Source organism: Triturus cristatus, chromosome 4_1 (assembly GCF_964204655.1).
Source record: "Triturus cristatus chromosome 4_1, aTriCri1.1, whole genome shotgun sequence".
Lineage (NCBI taxonomy): Eukaryota > Metazoa > Chordata > Amphibia > Caudata > Salamandridae > Triturus > Triturus cristatus.
This window is the reverse complement of record NC_140585.1, coordinates 1,185,219,238-1,185,238,474: the sequence shown is the minus strand read 5'-3', so window position 1 is coordinate 1,185,238,474 and position 19,237 is coordinate 1,185,219,238. Positions and strand designations below refer to the sequence as shown.

Genomic DNA, 19,237 nt, shown 5'->3' with positions numbered 1-19,237 from the left:
TCCAAAGCCCATACATGCCAGTAAACCGATTCAAGGCCCCATTCTCCCGTTTTTTTTCTAAAATATCTCCCACTTTGCTCTTCTGAAATGTTGGCATGTATGCGTAGCTTTGATTAGATGATGGGTAATCGGTCTATATCTGGTATTCGTTATTTTAGGACAGTGCTGCTGCCTGCTAAACCGCCTATATGCTATCGTACTTTTTTTATTTAGTTTTAACATGAATAGAATCTCTTGCCTACTTTCTTGAACCTCGTTTCTGTAAACCGATCTCCGAATGGCCGTACAAGTAGGACTCCATGTTCGTAGTCTTAAATTGATACACCTTAAACAAGCATGGCCGCCGCGCACACAAAAAAAGAAACGGGACCGAAGTCTTCGTCACGTATCAGCGAGAAAAAGCTATAATGCGAGGTAACGTTAAATTAGCTAGCAACGCAGATTAATTATTGTCATAATGCTGCTGCACACACAAACTGAGTTTTGGGCAGGAATCAGCGGGGCAACGCAGTGTGTGGGTTACAGTTAAAGACGTACCTCGCTAGGTCAATTGTTGACGCAATGGCCTCCGACCACCAAAAATCGTGCGCAGCCTAGTTTACAAAGGCGTCAACGCAGTCATGGGAGTACAAGATAAACATGCACACCATTAGGTTTACTGATGATCTAACAATAAAGTTGTTTCTTTCCTTGGGAAGAGGGCTCCCGGGGATTAGAGGCAGCGGCTCTTAGCAGCCAGGTGGCAGCCGGCCAGCGCTGTGCCAATCGCAGCTTTGCAATGCGGAGGAGGCGCCCGTCTGGATTCACAAACCCTGTTATGGAGCTGAGAGGACAAGCACACCACTGCCTTTCTCCGAGGCGAAGCAGAAATGCCTCTGAGAAACGCAGTGTCGTTTTCGGATTCGGGGGCGTGTTCTCCTCTTGCCATTGGCTGGAGGAGATAATTAGACTTCTTGAAAAAAACACGCCCCCGAATCCGAAAAGGACGGGGCCTGTTCGGAGTGACGGACCTCTTCTCCAATGGCTGGCCAGCATTCAAGAGGCCAGCCAATGGAGAACAGGGGAGAAGAGGGGCGGGTTCAAGCCCCTCTACTCCAAGTCATTATCTCTCGCAAGCGAGACTGCGCAAGCGCTGCTTCGCTAGCCGAGACCTAAAAAGGGGGAATTACAAAGATAGAAAACAGGGATACAAAACCAGGTCTTATACATCATGACATTATGCGCAGGGGAAACCAAAACGCAATAACTGGATTAAATGCAAATTATAGTATATTACTCTTGCACAAGATCTACATTGTACTGGTAACAGTGTTCCATTCATCAAGAGAATTCAAGCCTTTAGTGACAGAATTGCAACGTGCAATCCAATGGCATTCAGATTTATTGAGTAGAAGTTGCAAATTCTCACCACGAAGCAGTAGGGATGGACAGTCTATGACTTGCCAAGTCATCTCAGTTTCCAAATGATTGTTTTCTTTGTAGTGTGTTACCATTGGGGCCGTAGTTATATTGCATCTGATGCGACTCTTGTGTTGAGAAATGCGTTCTTTCACCATTTGTGTCGTTTGCCCTATGTATAATAGGTCACATGGGCAGCGAATCGCATAAATCACGTTTTTGGTACGACAGTTTGAAAAATGCTTAAGTTGGTATGTGCGCTCACAAGTAACAATAACCTTGGTGTTACTTATTGGTGAGTTCGCAAACATTACAATTTTGTGATTTAAAATGGCCAACAATGGGCGGTAGGCCCCATAGTGTAGTAATAGATGGGTCTTTCTTTTCCATGTGCGGCCATGTAATGGCATGAACCAATTTGTCTGCGAGATTATTACCTCTTTTATAAGACAACAATGGTGGTTCAGAAAAAGGTGTCAAGGAGCGAAGCAGTGTCCAGTTCTTTTTGATTATTGTGCCAACCTTGTTGCTACAGGGGCTGTAGGTGGAAACAAATGGAATGCGTGTATTTTCCCGTTTTGTAGATGGGGCAAGGATAATCTCCCTATGGCTATACCATGCACATTTGAGTGCTCTTTTAACAAGATGTTTAAGGTAACCTCTGTTAGTCAATTTTTCAGAAAGGATGGCAGCCTCGCGAAAATAATCTTTTCGCCATTTACAATTACGTCGTATGCGCAAAAATTGCCCATACGGTAATCCATTCTGTAAGCCCCGTGGGTGGTAGCTGGAATATAGGAGCAAAGTATTTCTTTCCGTCAGTTTGCGGTACAAAATTGTGCCTTTGGTACCGTCCTCTGCATGTAATGTAAGGTCCAGAAAGGGCAGGTCATTTTTTCAGATATCAGAAGTGAATGTGAGATGAGGTTGGTTATCGTTAAGCCAAATGACAAAGGAGGAAAGGTCTTCTTGTTGTCCTTGCCATAAAAGCAAAATATCGTCGATATGTTGACGCCATAAAAGAATCTTATTCAGGAAAGGATTACGGGCAGACAAAAAAACAGTAGACTCCAAATGATGGACATACAGAACCGAAAAATTCGGAGCAAAACAAGCACCCATAGAGACACCTTTGATTTGAAGGTAAAATGTCTCTTTGTACAGAAAATAGTTCTTGGTCAATGCAATATTGAGTACTTGGATTATGACCTCGGTAGGAATCTGCACTGGTCTCTCCCGTGTATTCAAAAGATGTTCAATAACGGCCAGACCATCAGCTTGGGGGATGTTAGTGTACAGCGATTCTATATCAAGGCCGGCCATAAAATCAGTATCTATATTGTATGGAAGATCCTCTACAATGTTGATCAAATGAGTACTGTCTTTGTCAAAGGTATTCGTGAATGGTACAAAATCTTTAAGGATGGCATCAATAAATTTACCCAGAGGTTCCAAAATGGAGCCACACCCAGAGACTATTGGTCGACCTGGTGGGGCGGATGAATTCTTGTGCACTTTAGGTAAGGTATAAATAACCGGTGTCCTGGGATGTAAGTTATTTAAAAAAGCATGTACTTTTTTATTAATGATACCTTCCTGAAGAGCCTGAGAGGTGACAACTGATATTGTATTTTGAATGGAAGTGAGTGGATCAGAAGACAACTGACGATAATGGCTGGTATTAGTAAGCTGGCGGAGAATTTCTACTTCACATTTATCATGATCCATAACAACTATACCTCCACCCTTATCGGCGGGTTTGATTATGACTATATTTTTGTTGTTGCTGAGACTGTCTATGGCCAGTTTTTCAAGGGCAGGATGGACCAATGCCCACAGATTTTGGGTGTTTCAGGTGAGTTGATGGGTGTCTTGACTCTTCAGCCACGTTATGGACTGCTTACCCATTGTCCCTCGTCAATTATACGTATACCCGCCCAGCCCAATTTGTAGAGGTAAGGGGTGAGTTTGGATTGGTGTATTCTGGTCCTTGTTTATATTACAGGAAGCCACAGAGAAAGGGATATCCAGCTTGTGACAATAATATGTATTGTGATAATCTGTAACGGCAAGTCACAGGAATGCAGAGAAAGGACTGCGGTGCAGACCAGCAAGCTCTGAGGGACTCACCCAGCGAGGGTAAGTCAGGGCACATCTGGAGCAACCAGGAACGCCCAATTAGAAAAGGAGTTGCGTTCGTGGGGACCTGCTAGCTAACGGACTAGTGATTGCAAAGGAGCCTCAAGTGGTCACACTTGAAGCTGGCCCACGGGTCACTTGTGGAGTGGAGGCCAACAATCTCCGGTGCAGAAGGTGCTCAAGGCTGGGGCTACTCGGAGCCCAAAGCACAACTTCGAGGATGACCAGGAAGATAGTGTTGCTGCAAAAGTTCACGGTGTACAGGGTTCACGGTTCCACGTCACCCACGATAGCCACGGGCTTCAGCTTTGATGTGGACTCAGGGTAGCCTCGGGGAAGTCTGGAAATCCACCTCTGGGGATGCAGAGCCTTTGGTGTCCGGTGGGAGCTTCAGAATTGCAGAATGGTCAGTTGCTTCTTTGGTGCCTGCCAACCAGGGGAGTCCCTCCTTGACCCCAAGGGAGATTTCTTCCGTCTTCTAGTCGAAATAGAAAGTCGAAGGTCCAGGATATATGTTTCAGAGTTTCGTCCAGGGTAATCTAAAGTCCTAGGGACTGGATTCATATACTTATACTAAGTTTAGGGGATGGACTAACTCTAAGGCCCCACCCCTTCCCCTTTGTCCAGTTTCACGCCAGAGCAGGGGGTGAGTGCCCCTGCAACCGGTTTGAACTGGGCTATGCACAGAGACACCTTATGTGCCCCAGGCAGAGTCTCAAAAGCATTCTCTGAATGCACCCACCCTGCCCCAGTACACATCTGCCTGTCTGGGGAGGTGGTTACACCTCCCTGTGACAGGAAACCTATTGTCCAGGCCTCCCCTGCTGGAGTTTCCCTCAGCAGCAGGAGGCCAGACCCGTGTCTGTGGCAGTGGCATGGCTTTGGAAAGTTTTCATCGAGTTTAGCCAGTGTGAACATGTCTCTCCCTCTAGAAGGGTGGAATGCTACCCCTGCCACCAGGACTGGTGGGGGTAGTATTCCAAAGCGTTTGACACCAAAGACAACATGTTTTGATGCAGCCATTCCAAAGTTAGCATTTACAGTGAGGTTATAATACACTTAAGAGTATATGGTATGGCTGTATCACAGAACAGCCATTAGGAAGTATTTCCGAATGCTGCAGAGGGGCTCAGCTCATGCTTGGGCACCCTCTCACATAAAACCAAGCACTCTGCCTTCAGGATTGTCAAGGCCTGCCATAGGAGTGGCTTATAGGTTTATATGTGTCTGTATAAGTTAGTGATATAGGTAGCCTATACCACAGTAAGGGGTATAAGCACACCCTTACCCAGGCTGCAGTAGCAGACTTGTGGTGTCATTTTGGAGTGCTTCCCAGGGGTGGCATAATACATGCTGTAGCCCCTGGTAGGCCTCTGAGGTACCTATGCCCTAGATACATAGTATACCATATATACCAGGGGCTTATAAGGCACTCCAGAATCCAATTAGATATGTACCTAATGTACATGGAAACCATTTTCGAGAGGAAGCAGCTAGGCTGTGGTCCTGATTAGCAGGGCCACAGCCAGACTAAGGTCGAAAAACAGTGAAACACCATCAAAAAGTGGGGGTAGCCATGTGAAACAGATCCTACTCTCCTACACAACCCCCCCCCCCACCCCTAAACGCAGGGACATTAAACTAACCTTGACCAGTTGAGTCTTCATGTTCTAAGTGGAAATACCTAGAGAGTCCATCTGCATTGGCATGGTTACTCCCAGGTCTATGTTCCACTGTAAAGTCCATCCCCTGTAGGGAAATGGACCACCTAAGCAGTTTGGGGGTTTCACCCTTCATTTGTTTTAGCCATAAGACGGGCTTATGGTCAGTCTGAACAAGTAAGTGAGTACCAAACAAGTATGGCCTCAACTTCATCAGAGCCCAAACCACAGCAAAGGCCTCCCTCTCAATGGCTGACCAACGTTTCTCTCTAGGGGTCAGCCTTCTGCTTATGAAAGCTACTGGCTGGTCCTGACCTTCTTCATTCAATTGTGACAGTACAGCTCCAACCGCCAATTCAGATGCATCAGTTTGAACAATGAACTTTTTGGAGTAGTCAGGACTCTGTAGAATGGGAGCAGTACACATGGCCTGCTTCAGGTCATCAAATGCCTTTTAACAGCTGGCTGTCCACTGAACCTTTTTGGGCATTTTCTTAGAAGTTAAGTCATTCAAGGGTGTCACTATTGATCCATACCCTTTGACAAATCTCCTATAGTACCCAGTCAGGCCTAAGTAAGGCTCTCACCTGAGTCTGGGTAGTTGGAGCAGTCCATTCCATTATGGTCTGGATCTTGCTCTGCAATGGTAGAACCTGGCCTCCACCTACAAGGTGGCCCAGGTACACAATCTGACTCTGCCCTATCTGGCACTTAGTAGCCTTGATAGTTAGGCCTGCTTTTTTGCAGGGCCTCCAAAACATTCCTTAGGAGGACCAGGTGATCCTCCCAGGTGGAGCTAAAGACAGCAATATCATCTAAATATGCTGCACTAAAGGCTTCCAGGCCTGTGAGAACTGTATTCACCAACCTTTGGAAAGTGGCAGGTGTATTCTTCAAACCAAAGGGCATTACCACAAATTGTTAGTGCCCACTAGGGGTAGAAAATGCTGTCTTTGGCTTTGCATCATCAGCTAGTCTGATCTGCCAGTAGCCAGCTGTCAAGTCAAATGTGCTAAGGTACTTGACTGAGGCCAAAGTATCTATAAGCTCATCTGCCCTTGGTATTGGATGGGCATCAATCCTAGTGACTGCATTGAGACCCCTGTAGTCCACACACAACCTCATCTCTCTTTTCGCACCACTGGTGTGAGATTTTGGCACAAGGACCACTGGACTAGCCCAAGGGCTATCTGAGGGTTCCATCACACCCAAATCCAACATTTTCTGGACTTCTGTCCTGAAACAGTCCCTGGCATGGTCAGGTTGCCTATAAATCTTATTTTTAATAGGCAGACTGTCCCCAGTGTCCACTTCATGAGTGCACCAGGTTGTCTGACTTGGAGTCAGTGAGAACATGTGTCTGAACTGATTGAGACCCTGTCTGCAATCAGTTTGCTGCTGGGCAGTGAGGCTGCCTAGCAAGGCTACACCATCAACTGACCCATCATCAGGGTTCTGTGAGAGGAGATCAGGGAGTGGGTCACTCTCTTCCTCCTGTCCCTCATCAGTTGCCATGAGCAAGCCCATGTCAGCCCTGTCCACATATGGCTTTAGCCTGTTGACATGGAGAACCCTATGGGGACTCCTAGGGGTTCCAAGGTCTAACAAGTAGGTAACCTCCCCTTTCTGTTCAACAATAGTGTGGGGTCCACTCCACTTGTCCTGGAGAGCTGCTGGGGCCACAGGCTCCAACACCCACACTTTCTGTCCTGGCTGATAAACAGTCAGTACAGCCTTTTGGTCATGCCAGGCTTTTTTGCAGTTCCTGACTAGCCTCAAGGTTTTTGTTTGCCTTTTTCATGTACTCAGCCATCGGGGAGCGGAGACCAAGTACATAGTCCACTATGTCTTGCTTTGGGGTCTTGAGAGGTAACTCCCATCCTTCCTTCACCAAACACAATGGACCCCTGACAGGGTGACCAAACAGAAGTTCAAATGGGCTGTAGCCAACCCCCTTCTGAGGCACCTCCCTGTATGCAAATAAAAGGCAGGGCAAGAGCAGGTCCCATTTTTGCCTAAGCTTCTCTGGGAGTCCTTTGATCATGCCCGTTAAGGTTTTGTTGAATCTCTCAACTAAACCATTGCATTGTGGGTGATAGGGTGTGGTGAATTTGTAATTCACTCCACACTCCTTCCACATAGCAGTTAAGTAACTAGACATAAAGTTTCCATCTCTGTCAGATACTACCTCCTTAGGAGAACCTACTCTTGAGAACACACTCAAGAGAGTTCTTGCCACTACAGGTGCTGTAGTAGTCCTTAGGGGAATTGCTTCTGGATACCTGGTGGCATGATCCACTACCACCAGTATAAATCTGTGCCCAGATGCTGTTTGAGGATCCATGGGACCAACAATGTCAATCCCAACCCTCTCAAAGGGAACCCCCACCACAGGTAGTGGTATCAGAGGGGCCTTTGTAGTGCCACCTGCTTTGCCACTGGCTTGGCAGGTTACACAGGAGCGACAAAACTCCTTTGTGTCTTCAGACATGTGGGGCCAGTGAAAGTGAGGAACAATTCTGTCCCAAGTCTTGTTCTGGCCTAAGTGTCCTGCTAGGGGAATATCATCGGCTAGTGTCAATAGGAAACCCCTAAACTTATAACCAACCTCCTGGATGCACCAGGCTTGGGGTCTCTACTCTCTGAGTATAGGAGTCCATCATCCCAATAAACTTTATGTGTGCCACTAGCATTCCCAACAGCCTCATCAGCAGCTTGCTGTCTGAGGGTTTCAAGAGAGGGGCAGGTTTTCTGCTCCTGGCTCAGATCAGACCTGGAAGGGCCCCCTGTCCCCAAGAACTCAACCTGGTCAGGTTCAAGCTCCTCTGGGACAGTTCCTTCTGCAGGCTCAAGATCATCTCCCTGAGGAGACCGATCAGTATCCTGAGTCAGGTGGGAAGGCTCTGCCTTAACCCTACTGCTCCTCCTCTTGTGAGGCACCTGGTCCATTATTCCAGAATCCAGGGCCTGTCCAGCTTTCGACATTTTTGCCTGTGACCTAGTCAGAGCAAAGACATGTGCAGTGATCCCTAAGATTTCTGCATGTGTCCTGAGCTCCACTTCAGCCCAAGCTGAAGTTTCCAGGTCATTGCCAAGCAAGCACTGTACTGGTAGGTCCGCACTTACCACAACCTTCTTAAGGCAAGTTAACCCTCCCCAGGAGAAGTTAACAACTTCCAGAGAATGGTCTGTTCTGACATTGCTAGCATTGGTCACTTGGTACATTTCACCAAGTATAATCTGCCCAGGATCCACAAGATCCTTTGTCACCACTGTGACACTTGCTCCTGTGTATCTGAATGCCCAAGCTTCTACTCCATTAATTAAAGGCTGCTGTCTGTATTTGCCCAGGTTACTGGGGCACACAAAGGGGGACATATCCATGCCCCCATCACTGACAAGCACAGCCTGAGTTGGAACTCTGACTAGGTCAGAGTCCATCTCAGAACCCAGGGTCAACCCTACTACACCCTTATTATGTGTCTTCCCACCACCAATTGTAACTGTACTAGGGGGAACAAGTGCCTTAGGGGCATTGGTGGTGGTTGGAGTATTTCCTTTAGCCTTGGTGCAGTCACTAGTCCAGTGAGTTTTCTGCTTATAGATTTTGCACCAGGGCTTCTTTTGGCCTTTCCCTTTGTTAGCCTGTGAATCCCCCCGAAGAATATGTTTAGGGCCCTTGTGAAGACTTCTGGTCTTTACCCTTGTCCCCACCCTTATCAGAGTTTTTGGAATCTTGCTTCTTAGGGTCATCACCTTGGTTCTGTACTTTCTGCCTCACCCTAGTTCTGACCCATTTGTCTGCCTTCTTTCCCAATTCTTGGGGAGATTTCAGATCCGAGTCTACCAGGTACTGGTGCAACAGCTGATTTTGACAGTTATTAAGAATCTGCTCCCTCATTATCAGATTGTACAATCCTATGAAGTCACACACTTTACTGTCCAATAACCAACCTTCCAGAGCCTTAGAAGCACAGTCAACAAAGTCAACCCAGTCCTGATTTTGTGCCTTTTGGGTATCTCTGAACTTTAACCGGTATTGTTCAGTGGTTAGGCCAAAACCATATATCAGAGCACTTTTCAAGACTTTGTAGTCATCAGCATCCTATTCTCTTACAGTGAGGAGCTGGTCTCTACCTTTGTCTGCAAAGGAGAGCCATACGATTGCTGCCCACTGACCTTGAGGGACCTTATGTACTTTACAGGCCCTCTCCAAGGCAGTTATCCATTTGTGGATGTCATGCCCACTCTGGTAGGGAGGGACAATCTTACTTAGGTTTCTATGGTCATAAAACCTCTCCCTATCTCTAGGGAAATTGCTGCCACCAAGGGACTCTAGTCCCTCCTTTTTACCAGCACTGTAGAGCTCCAGGGCTTCCCTATCTAAGGCCATCTGCTGCTTTCTGAGGTTGAATTTGTCTTGCTCATACTTCAGCAGTCTTTCTCTTCTCTCCTGTGAGATTTTCCTCCCTCTGCGAGAAGAAACAGAGGTTCCAATAGAGGAGTTAGACTGAATAGATCCCCTTGACAGAGATCTATCCTTTCTAACCCTGTGTTCAGGCCTACCAGGAGGAATGAAGGAAGTGGCATTATTGTCATCATCCTCATCCTCATCCTGATGATCTGTGTTCATCAGAGTCTGGTCATTGTCACCAGTCTGGTCAGCATTTGAGTTAGGGTCAGGGGAGTTTCCACCCCTGGACCCACCCTCAGGTGCTGCCCCACCCACACTGTCTCCATCTACAGGCCCACTAGGACTTGTGATATTATCCAGTTTCATTATCTTTGTGAGATGCTGGGTGGATGGGCTTTTGCCTGTCTTCAGCTTCCTAATGGTACATAAGGCCCTAAGCTGAGCAAAGGAGAGATCCTCATATTTATAGGGAAGGAGCTCACTGGTTCCTGGTAGGGACCCACTGGTTCTTGGCTGGTTAGACATTACAAATGTGGTGTGGTGTATTGCACTACCTACACTAGTGTGGCCTACTAAACTCTCTTGAGTTGTAAAAAGGGTGTGCTATCCCTTAACAGACAACTCTTAAATCAGTATACTGTGCTAGGAAACGCCCTATGGCCCCTTGGTATTCTGACTCCCTTAGAACTCAGAGGCAGGCATGCAGGAGGCAAGAAAGGCTTTGGAGATCCCAGCCCGTTGCCGAAGGCCGGACCAAACATAGAAAGCTTCTTAAGATCTATAAAGCGGCGGTGCTGGTTGAAAAGCAATCCTATTTCTCCAACCTTACCTCCTCTCTTACCTCCCCTGGAGACTTGTTTAAAATTGTGGACACCTTATCTCTTATTCATCACCCAGACCCTATAGTTCCCTCACAAGAACTCTGTGATCAGATCTCCTCCTTTTTTCACACTAAAATTTTAAATATTCACACAGCCCTCCAGGCAGATAATCTTACACGGCCTTTCTCCTCGGACTTGGGGAATACTGTTCTCCCTGCGGACACCTATTCCAGTTTTCCTCCCCTTACGGCCTTGGACTTAGAGAGACTTTTGGACTCCCTTAAATCAGGTTCGCCTCTTGACCCCTGCCCACTTAAAATCTCAAAAAATTGTAAGGCTACCTTAATGCCCCCCATGCTGGCAGTCATGAATAGGGCCATATCCAGTGGGATTTTCCCATCCTCCTGGAAAACAGCTATTGTAAAGCCCCTTCTGAAGAAGACCACCCTGGACCCTGAGGCCTTAAAAAACTTTCGCCCCATCTCTCTCCTTCCTGCCCCGGCCAAGATGTTGGAGGCTCATCTGAATTTCCATATTAGCTCCTTTCTTGATAAAACCCGCCTGCTTGATCCATCTCAGCATGGTTTCAGAAAGGAGCACAGCACTGAGTCAGCCCTTACGGTGGTGGTTAGCAACATCCGCACCAAGGTCGATAGGGGTCAGACTACGCTGCTGATCCTGCTCGACCTTACCGCGGCTTTTGACACCCTGTCCCCCACCATCTTGGCCTCCCGTCTCAGTGAGATGGGGGTGGAAGGTCTGGCCCTCAGTCTGCTTACCTCCTTCCTCAATAACAGGGAGCAAAGGGTCAAATTGGGTGACTTCCTCTCCACTGCCAAGCCCTTGCATTGTGGGGTCCCGCAGGGCTCTTCTCTGAGCCCGACTCTTTTCAACGTTTATGTGGCCCCACTTGCTAGGCTTGTTAGATCTTTTGGTCTGGAAGTACTCTCGTACGCCAATGACACCCAAATTATGGTCTCCCTGTCACAATCTATTGGATCTACAGCCCTAAATTTTAGGAACTGTATGGAGGCCGTGGCAGGCTGGATGACATCTAGCTTCCTAAAATTGAATGGGGAAAAGACGGAGATTCTGGTGTTCGGGAGCAACAACGAGGTGTGGTTAGCCGACTGGTGGCCATCGACTCTGGGAGTCTGCCCCCAGCCATCCCTGGCTGCCCGTAATTTGGGAGTCCTATTCGACACCTCTCTCACCTTTGACAAGCAGGTGAATAGGACTGTCTCCACCTGCTGTGGGGTTCTAAGGGTGTTGAGAAAGCTCACCCACTACCTCACGCCCGACGCCCGGAAACTAGTCTCGGTTGCCCTTTTATCTTCGCGCCTGGACTATTGTAATGCCCTCTACCTCGGGATGAACAACAAATTGGTCCTTCGGTTGCAAGTGGTTCAGAACGCGGCAGCAAGGTTCGTTGTTAATGCCCCTAGGCGCTCCTCTGGAACCACGATCAGGAAACATCTTCACTGGCTACCGGTGCATGCCAGGATAAAATTCAAAACTCTGATCCTTACTCATCGGGCTCTTCATGACGCAAGGGCCGAGGGCATCAGGTCTCTCTTGTCCTACTACACCCCAGGCAGGGCCCTGCGATCCACTAGTCTGAAGTTGTTAACCGTCCCCCGCGTTGCGAAAGCAAGGTGGGGAGGCAGGGCCTTTTTCGCCCTTACCCCCAGACTTTCGAATGAGCTTCCCCCTGACCTTAGGAATCAGGAATCCCTTATTTTGTTTCGTCGAGCACTTAAAACTCTGCTCTTCTCTGAGGCCTATCCCTAATGTCTCTTTCCTGCTATTTGACTGATTGTTTTCCATCATCTGCGCCTTGACGCCCTTGGGCAAAGTAGCGCAATACAAATCCCTTATCAATCAATCAATCAACTCTAAGTTTGGTAGAACTTACTGTAGCTAAACTTGATATTGTATGTACCTCAGGTACCTTTAGTGGTCTTCAGTTGATCAATTCAATTGAGATTATCTGGTAAAACAATAGCAAGCTGGAATCCCACACGCTGCACACCAATGTGAGAAGTTGGCCTGATATATGATGTCCGCTAGTTCTAGTGGGCACCTTGTATAAGTCCAAACAACCCCTTATGGTGATAGGTTAAAGACAACCTTTATTGAAAGCTATCCTAGTGGTAGCTATGGAGAGCAGCCTTCAGGCTAAGTCTTGAAGGAATGTAAAGCAGCTTGTTTTACCAGTCTATAATCTCTTGAATGATCAAATGAAAAGACAACCACACCAGGTATATATTCAAAATATATGTATTTAAGGTTAAACACACCCCTCTAGTCTCTTTATGAGACTGGAGTTCGAAGTACTAAAGTTACAAGTGATCAAGCATCAGTAAAAGCACAAATACACGTTTGGGCCCTAGGGGTGTACCAAACCATATACTAAAAAAGTGGTATAAGAACTACGACTGGAATAGACACTAGGCCTATTGCCTCTAGAATCGCTGGACGCCTGCTAAGAACTGCTGCTACCGTGAAGAGGAGAAGTCCCCGGAGAGATCCAAGCCTGGATCTAGGATGTAAGGAACCTGAAAGCAGAGGGGACAGAGTCTGGGTCACTTGCCAGTGACCTAGTGCAGGATGGACTAATGCCCACATATGTCGGGTGCTTCAGGTGAGTTGATGGGTGTCTTGACTCTTCAGCCACGAGGTCCAGGAGGTGTCGACGAAGTCCACGAGCCGGATTCGAGCTGTCCCATGAAGTCTGTCGAGTGCTGCGGTGTCGGCGACCAAAAAGGACCCAACAAGCCTTGGCAACGGCAAGTCACAGGAATGCAGAGAAAGGACTGCGGTGCAGACCATCAAGGTCTGAGGGACTCACCCAGCAAGGGTAAGTCAGGGCACATCTGGAGCGACCAGGAACGCCCAATTAGAAAAGGAGTTGCCTTCGTGGGGACCTGCTAGCCAACGGGCTAGTGATCGTGAAGGAGCCTCGAGCGGTCGCACTTGAAGCTGGCCCATGGGTCACTTGTGGAGTGGAGGCCAACAATCTTCGGTGCAGGAGGTGCTCATGGACAGGAAACCTATTGTCCAGGCCTCCCCTGCCAGAGTTTCCCTCAGCAGCAGGAGGCCAGACCCGTGTCTGTGGCATTGGCATCCATTTTGTGATGCCAGGGCTTTGGAAAGTTTTAAATGGGTTTAGCCAGTGTGAACATGTCTCTCGCTCTAGAAGGGTGGAATGCTACCCCGCCGCCACGACTGGCGGGGGGGGGGGGGGTAGTATGCCAAAGCGTTTGACACCAAACACTACATGTTTTGATGCAGCCATTCCAAAGTTAGCATTTACCGCGAGGTTATAATGCACTTAAGAGTATATAGTATGGCTGTATCACAGAACAGCCATAAGGGAGTATTTCCGAATGCTGCAGAGGGGCTCAGCTCATGCTTGGGCATCCTCTCACATAAAACCAAGCACTCTGCCTTCAGGATTGTCAAGGCCTGCCATAGGAGTGGCTTATAGGTTTACATGTGTCTGTATAAGGTAGTGATATAGATAGCCTATACCACAGTAAGGTGTGTAAGCACACCCTTACTCAGGCTGCAGTAGCAGACCTGTGGTGTCATTTTGGAGTGCTTCCCAGGGGTGGCATAATACATGCTGCAGCCCCTAGTAGGCCTCTGAGGTACCTATGCCCTAGGCACATTGTGTACCATATACTAGGGGCTTATAAGGCACTCCAGAATCCAATTAGATATGTACCTAATGTACATGGAAACCATTTTAGAGAGGAAGTAGCTAGGCTGTGGTCCTCATTAGCAGGGCCACAGCCAGACTAAGGTCGAAAAACAGTGAAACACCAGCAAAAAGTGGGGGTACCCATGTGAAGCAGATCCTACTCTCCTACACAGGGTCTAACAACTTGCAAATACCCTTAGCACTAATATGGGCTGGGCCATGGGCCATCGTGACTACAGGAAGAACACATGCATCTGGCAACATCCATCTCTGCTATCAATCCAGCAACCGTAATCTTTCAGATGTGCTGTACTTTCTTGCCACATTGCTAATTCCTCTGTCATGGCCTCACTTTGTATATCTTTCACATTCTCAAGTGTATCCTCACACATATTAACTTCAGGCACCCACCTAGCGGGACCGGCTACGAACATTCTTTTCATTTTAGTCCAGGCTGTTTCCATAGCTATCTGATCTACAAAAGCATTTCCCCTACCTACATCATCAGTGACTTTCCAATGGGCATTACATTTTACTATGGCTAATTCCTTACGGAGTGTCAAAGCAGACAAACGCCTCAATATAAGGTGCCCATGCTGAATTTTGTGCCATGCGAAGTAAGAAACCCTTTCTCAGCCCAGAGTCGCCCAAAGTTATGTGCAACTCCAAAGGCATACCGGCTGTCAGTGTAAATATTGACAACCAGTCCCTCACTCAATTCGCAAGCTCGTAGTAAGGCAACAAGCTCAGCAGCTTGGGCCGATTGACAGGGAACTCGTGATGTCTCAACTACTGTACGCAGAGTGGTGATAGTGTACGCAGCAGTTGTAGTGCTATCTGGTCATTTAAAACAAGAGCCATCAACATATAGTTCCCCTTGTGGGTCAGATAAGGGAACATCAGTCAAGTCTACCCGTCCTTTCGTCTTTTCTTCCATCCGGAGATATAGTCATGTTTATCAATCTCATCATTCTCAGAAGAGAGGGGCAGTAACGTGGCTGGATTCAGATTGGCACATCTTTTGATCATGATGTGTTTAGCAAACAATGTTAATTTATAGCCAATCAGATGTGCACTGATGAGGTAGTGTGTCTTAGTCTTATTCAAAAGTGTATCCACAGCATGGGGTACCATGACTGTGAGATCAGTGTCAAGTACGAGTCCAACTGATTATCTTATGGAGACTACCACGGCCGTGACCGCTCTTACACAGCTCGGGAGAGCTTGTGCAACAGGGTCAAGAACAGCAGAGAAATACGCACACGGCTGTTGCTTATCTCCAAATTGTTGCGTTAACACAGAAAGTGCGCAACCAGCCATCTCATGGACGAACAACACAAACGGTTTGTTATAGTCAGGGGTGCCAAGTACTGGAGCTGAACAAAGCGCAGTTTTCAATTGCTTAGAAGACTGGTGACATTCAGGCGTCCAAGGTAGGGGCTTGTGCACGTCTTTAGTGGTTAGTGCAAGCAAGGGTTTGATTAATAAAGAGTAGTTAGGTATCCACTGCCGGCACTAGGAAGTGATACCTATAAAAGCATGCACATGTTTCTGAGTTTGTGGGATGGGCATTTTAACAATGGTACTGATGCGCACCGGGATCAATCTACTACCCTCCTTCGACAGTAGGTGACCTAAATAGGTGACCTTCTGTCGACAATATTGAAATTTGGAAAGAGACACCTTATGTCCATGTTGAGCCAAATGCAACAACAATTTAACTGTACTAGCTCGACAACACTGTTCTGAGTCAGAAGCAATGAGAAGATTGTCAACATACTGCACCAATGCATTACCTGCTGAAAGCGAAAGGGAATCCAATTGGGACTTAAAAGCCTGACTGTAAATACTTGGACTCTCCCTGAGGAGCTCGACAGAACCTAAAGCTTCTGCCGGCTAGTGTGAACCCAAACAAGTACCTGCTATCTGGATGAATAGGAATACTATAAATGTATTTTTCAAGTTAATGAAAGAGAAGAATTTAGCAGTAGAAGGAATTATTGTCAAAAGAGTAGTGATGTCAGGGACCACTGGAAACTGAGGAACGACTATTTTATTAACTTTGCGCAAATCAATCACAAAACTGTAAACATCTTCATGCTCATCAAGGGAACCTAAGGGTGTCCATTTAAGAATTGAAAGGATAGGGCTATTACAAATATTGGGAGTCGTCTCTTCAACCACTCACTTCTTAATCAAATCCTGAATAATTTGCAATAGGGCTCCCTCTCCTGCCTGTGGTATTTTAAACTTAGGGATACGGGGCAAAATAGCACCACTTTTAACCTGTATCGAGACTGGAGGTGTCTGCAGCAGTCCCAAGTCTGTATCACCTGTCGCCCACAAAGTGGGTGGCACATCAGCAAATTCAACAGGAAGAGGCGCATCTTTGGAGAAACACTGTTTAGAATGTACTACATCTGGTCACTTTGTCCTATAAACACCTGCCGGGGAACAATAAGTAGTAGCATGCAATTTCTTCAACAAATTCAGACCCATCAAATTTTCACCACAGTTGGATGTCAACAAGAATGGCGAATTCACAGTGAAAGGACCAATAGTAAACGCAAGGGGTCTTGAAATGGGGCTTACAACCGGTACACCAGAAAGACCTATCGAAACATTATTATGGCCAGACAGAGCCACCCCAGGGACCATATTTCAAGAACTAGAACTTTTTGTCACACCTGTGTCCACCAAAAATTCAGTAGTCGAACCTTGCAGTTCTGCTGTTACATAAGGACCACGCTGGTCTACAGGCATCATAACTGGTCCCCCACTCTATCCCTCAATGTCCTAGCTGTAAGACATTCCTGTCACTTCCTCCATGTCATAATCATCATGGTAATACTGGTAATATGAGGGTCATCAAAATAATTATTATCAGAACGACCCTTTGAGGATGCAGTGTTCTGTGCCCTATCAGCCACACCAGCTTCATGACCCCGTCCACAGGAACCTCGTCCTCTCTGGACCTCTACCTTCTGCAAAAGCACAGGACACTCGCTAAGCCAATGTCCCTCCTCTTTTCAGTACGCACACTGATTCGGACCCAAAGGTGTGGTTGTTGGCTGCCTACTAGAGGGTGGAAGCTGTTGGGCAGGACCCCCACGTCCTCTCCCATTCACCCATGAAGCCTGTTGTAACAACATCTTCGTCTACAAATCCTTATGCCTTTTCTCTGTCCTCTCCTTTTCCTCATTATCCCTATGCTCATAATACTGTGCCATATTCAAAATAACAGAGGGAGAAGAGGTAGAGTGAGTACTTTCAGAAACCTGCAATTGAGTCGCAATTTCAGGAAGCAAATTAGAAACAATTCTATTAACAAACAACCGAACACCTCCCTCAATAGACAAATCCTGCCCACTGTAATCCAAAAACGTATCTTCAAAGTGGGTGAAGAAATCAGACACACTCTCTTCTTTTTTTGTCGACAAGCCGACAATTTATCCGAGTCTACCTTTCTCAGCTGAATAAGAGAATGCATATACGTAATAATGCGGCCTGGCAACGCTGAAATTTCCGCTCGGGGCTTATCACCTGGCTTTCTTTCATGGTCCCATGCCTTAATTTGATCCCATGTACCACCCAGCTCCGGAACATGATCCGAAGTATGGACCTTTCTCCAAATAGCAACCAGAACAAGAAGACCAAAAAACATTTCAATATCAGTGAGAGTCATTACCATCGAAGAAGCAGATTCAGTCAATTCTTTATACTAAGCTGTAGCATTTTTTCTAGGATCTGGCAAATGAGTCTTAAGAGATAAAACCTCACTTCTTTTCCACAGAGTATAAACCCATTGTTCTTGAAACTGGGCTGCTCCTGCCGCTCGAGTAACATTAGCTCGCCCATCCGTTAACTCTGGTATCTCTGGGATGCCTGGGTAATATATAGGATGAACCTCTCTCATTGGAAACTGGGACACCGACCTGGGACTTTTCTCATGTATTCTTCCCCATAAGCTATTATTGTTGTGACATTAGCAAAGACTTGATCTCTAATGTCATATAAAATTTGAGGTGCTTCCGCTTCAAAGTACTGTTGCCAAAGACCAATCAAAGAAGCGGACATGTATTTAAGAGCATGCTGCTGTATAATGAGCTTAAAATCTCACATAGATGCCCAGACATCCTCTACATTATAAATAGGATTACGGGCCCACTGTGCAGCCTGATTGGCTATTACCTGTTTCTCTTCATCTCCCACATCAGATCTTACTAACAGTCCCATGCGCCGCTTAAATTTCGTCCAATCCCTATCCTCAACAAATCCCCGTACCGGTGTCCCACTACTTACTAATGTCGGAGGATGAAAAACCACGGTGAGAGAAGCAACAGAAGTAATTTAATCACACTTCTTAAATTGAAATATGCCCTTACTTTATTCTGCTAGGTTTGCATTTTGTCTAGTTCGAGTCATTTATGTATTTATGTGTTTATGTAAGTATATGTGTACGTAGGCAGTGCTTAATTTGTAAAAGATAAAGTTCCCAGGCCCACAGTTTTGGTTAGACGCACATGGATGGTGCTACCGAGCGCCAGGGATGCGGAATACCAAAGAATTTCAGTCTTGATATTCCCTCATGCTTCCTTAATCCACTACTCTACATTCCTTGCCCCTTTATCTCATTCTTGCAGGATTTTTTTTAATTCTCGCTTTCTCTCTATGTCATTCTTTTTCATCCTTTCTCTTCCTTCTTCCTTCTCTTTTTTCTCCCTTTCTCTATCTTCTTCTGGGTCAAAGTCTAATAATGAAATATAAGCCTGGGTCTCAGAAGGTGAGTGATGGTGGGCCTCACCTGCAACCATCACCTCAAATTAAGCACTGCATATAGGTGGTATTTGAACAGCATGAATCTAGCCGAAAGGCAGCAATCCCCTGTTCAATTACAAAGGCAAAGATACTCTCAATGCGTTATTGGTAGCGGGGCTAGTTTCTATGAGTGGAAGTTTACAGTGACTGTATTTTAATGTAGATTACTTCAAAGAATTGTGTCATCAGCTGTTTTAGAAATTGGTGCAGTTTTGGGTAATGCTGATGCACACGGCAATGCTCTTACAGATCCAGGGTACAAAGGAGGAGAAGGCCTTTA

At 46.6% G+C, this 19,237-nt stretch overlaps 1 protein-coding gene across 1 annotated transcript in view; it reads right to left on the bottom strand.

The window, feature by feature from the left end:
- LOC146856328 (uncharacterized) overlaps positions 1 to 18,953 on the bottom strand; it is a 145,846-nt gene extending 126,893 nt beyond the window's left edge. Inside the window, exon 1 of the mRNA XM_085651241.1 lies at positions 18,944 to 18,953. Coding sequence (XP_085507367.1) covers positions 18,944 to 18,953 — 10 coding nt within the window. The remainder of the gene's footprint in view (positions 1 to 18,943) is intronic.
- Between the last annotated feature and the right edge of the window lie 284 nt (positions 18,954 to 19,237).